Source organism: Belonocnema kinseyi, chromosome 8, assembly GCF_010883055.1.
Source record: "Belonocnema kinseyi isolate 2016_QV_RU_SX_M_011 chromosome 8, B_treatae_v1, whole genome shotgun sequence".
NCBI classification, from domain to species: domain Eukaryota; kingdom Metazoa; phylum Arthropoda; class Insecta; order Hymenoptera; family Cynipidae; genus Belonocnema; species Belonocnema kinseyi.
This window is the reverse complement of record NC_046664.1, coordinates 135,764,811-135,767,109: the sequence shown is the minus strand read 5'-3', so window position 1 is coordinate 135,767,109 and position 2,299 is coordinate 135,764,811. Positions and strand designations below refer to the sequence as shown.

The 2,299-nt window shown below is 53.5% G+C and overlaps 1 protein-coding gene across 1 annotated transcript; it reads left to right on the top strand.

Moving 5' to 3' along the window:
- The first annotated feature begins 736 nt into the window (after nt 1–736).
- LOC117178715 (uncharacterized protein K02A2.6-like) lies at nt 737–1,480 on the top strand. The gene has a single exon (XM_033370144.1). It carries the CDS (start codon nt 737–739, stop codon nt 1,478–1,480), a length of 744 nt encoding a protein of 247 aa, XP_033226035.1.
- Nucleotides 1,481–2,299: the final 819 nt, after the last annotated feature.

Below are 2,299 nucleotides of genomic sequence, written 5' to 3'. Positions count from 1 at the left end.
TGGAAGATCGGCCGTTTACCTTACGCACCGACAGCAAGACTCTCACCTGGTTAGAAAGGCAGAAAGATACGAGAGACAAATTGACCAGGTGGGATCTGTTTCTCAGCCGTTTTCCGCGCACAGTAGAACATGTGCCCGGAAAGGATAACGAGTTACCGGACGCACTTTCTCGGCATCCAAACCCCGAGGAATTGTCGCCGGGCGAGCCGGAAATCGAACAACTGTTACCGCCCACCTCCCGCCTATTTCGCCCCGACAGCGCCCCAACAGTCGCGGTTCTCAGCGCATTAGCTCGACCGCCATTGTTCCGGGAAATTATAGACGCTCAGCAAGAGGATCCGACGATCACCGACGACTTCACCCGTTGTCGTGAGTTGTGTCGCAAGCCCCACCTCTCGGTTAGTGACGCCGAATTCGTGGGACAGCACCGTTTAACGCATAAAGGCTGGTGGCGACGCGACAGCTCTGGGACATGGAGATTGTTTGTCCCAGCCGCATTACGCGACGGAGTCATCTGGAACTACCACGATGATACTATAGCCGGTCATCCTGGAATGGATGAGACAATCCGTTCCATTAAGGAAAACTTTTTCTGGCCCGGAATGAACCGGGATATACGACGATACGTTTCGGGGTGCCATTTGTGCCTATGCTGCAAACCCGTGAGTGGCCACAGCCGGACGGGCAACGGCCGCGGCCGACACGTACTGCATGGGATACAGTCGCCGTCGACTTAATGGGGCCGTATCCCCGTACAAAACAGGGTCACTGTTATATTCTGGTGGCAACCGACTTATTTACCCGTTGGGTGGAGGCGGTTCCACTTCGGACATCTGAAGCACCGAAGATTATACGCATTTTGGAAGAGGAGGCCTTTAGTCGATTCGGGTACCCACGATGGGTACTCAGCGACAATGGGCCACAGTTTACGGGCCATGCTTGGGCAGAAGCGAGTCGTCGGTGGGGTTGTGAGCTTTGGATCACACCCGTATACCACCCACGAGCCAACCCCACCGAGAGAAGAAATCAAGAGGTCAAAAAGGGTCTCAGGCTACGTCTGCACCAGGGCAACCAGAGAACCTGGGACAGGCACCTGCCTGATCTACTTTTCGGCCTACGAAGAAGACGGAACGCAGCCACCGGATTGCCTCCCGGTCATTTTCTCATGGGTCGTACTATTTTGCGCCCAGGAGAATGGGAATTAAAAGACGGTCTCGACAATCCGGCGCCGACACAAGAATCGCAGGAACGCGAACAAGAAGCACGTACACGACAGGCAGAATATCAAACTAGATATGCCGCTGCGCACAATCCACCACGATACTTTCCGGGGGATTGGGTGTATGCACCGAACCACCGGTTATCAAACAAGATCGAAGGTTATAATGCCAAACTAGCCCTAGCCCGATCATGGCCCTTCATCACGGCACCAGCGACAACGAACGAGCGGAACGAGTCGACCCGACCGGGCGTCGAGTAGGCAGACTTGGTGCCGCCGAGACGGCGCACCCAGAAGAGGAGGATACCGGAAACGCCAAGAGGCGTTACAACCTGCGCACGCGCGCACCTGTCCAGTATCGGGACGTGCGGGCCTACAAGCCTCGGAAGAAGCGACGGATATAGCCGGGCTGCTGCGAAGCACCCGGCACCTTGTATATAGTAGAATAGCGATGGCTGCCGCGAGGTACCACGAATAGGGTTAAAACAGTGTAAACCAAGGCTATGGTAAGGTACTTAGGGTTAATATTAAGGATAGGGTTGCCGGAACGCACCCTAGTTTTATATTTTGGCTAGCTTAGGATAAACGCCGTTCCTCCCCGAGAATAGACGGATTTAAGGGATGATTCAAAATGAGATAAGCAAACTCTATCCGGGTAGCGGTGGGATTGTTGTATGTCAGTAGCCATGAAATGAGAACTACGAATATCCCGTTCAACTCTCGAGCGCGAGTCATCAACTCAAGTTTCCGTAAGCAATTTGAGTGAAGGCCGAACGGCACGATTTGAAAGAATATTCGAGGTTCGAATCGACGAGTTTGCTTTTCCCAGGATGAATCATGCTATTGTTTGGATTTCCGCCCCAAAGCCATTAGCCGGTTAGATGGTCCCGTACGGCCTTGAATCCATGGCCTGCCGGAAATGTTTTCACCGAACGAAAACTTTATGGTAGGTCGGAGACACGTACTCCAGCCGCCTTCTCCTCTATTCAACGCGCACTTTTCACTTTCCACTGCTATCTTCTCTCCTTTTCTCTTCCCTCTCTTTCTAGCGGCTGGAGGAAGCCGGCCGGGACTCTCAAC

Bases quoted from the DNA above. Each gene is read 5' to 3' on its own strand.
- LOC117178715 (XM_033370144.1), top strand. From the start codon at position 737: ATGGGGCCGTATCCCCGTACAAAACAGGGTCACTGTTATATTCTGGTG.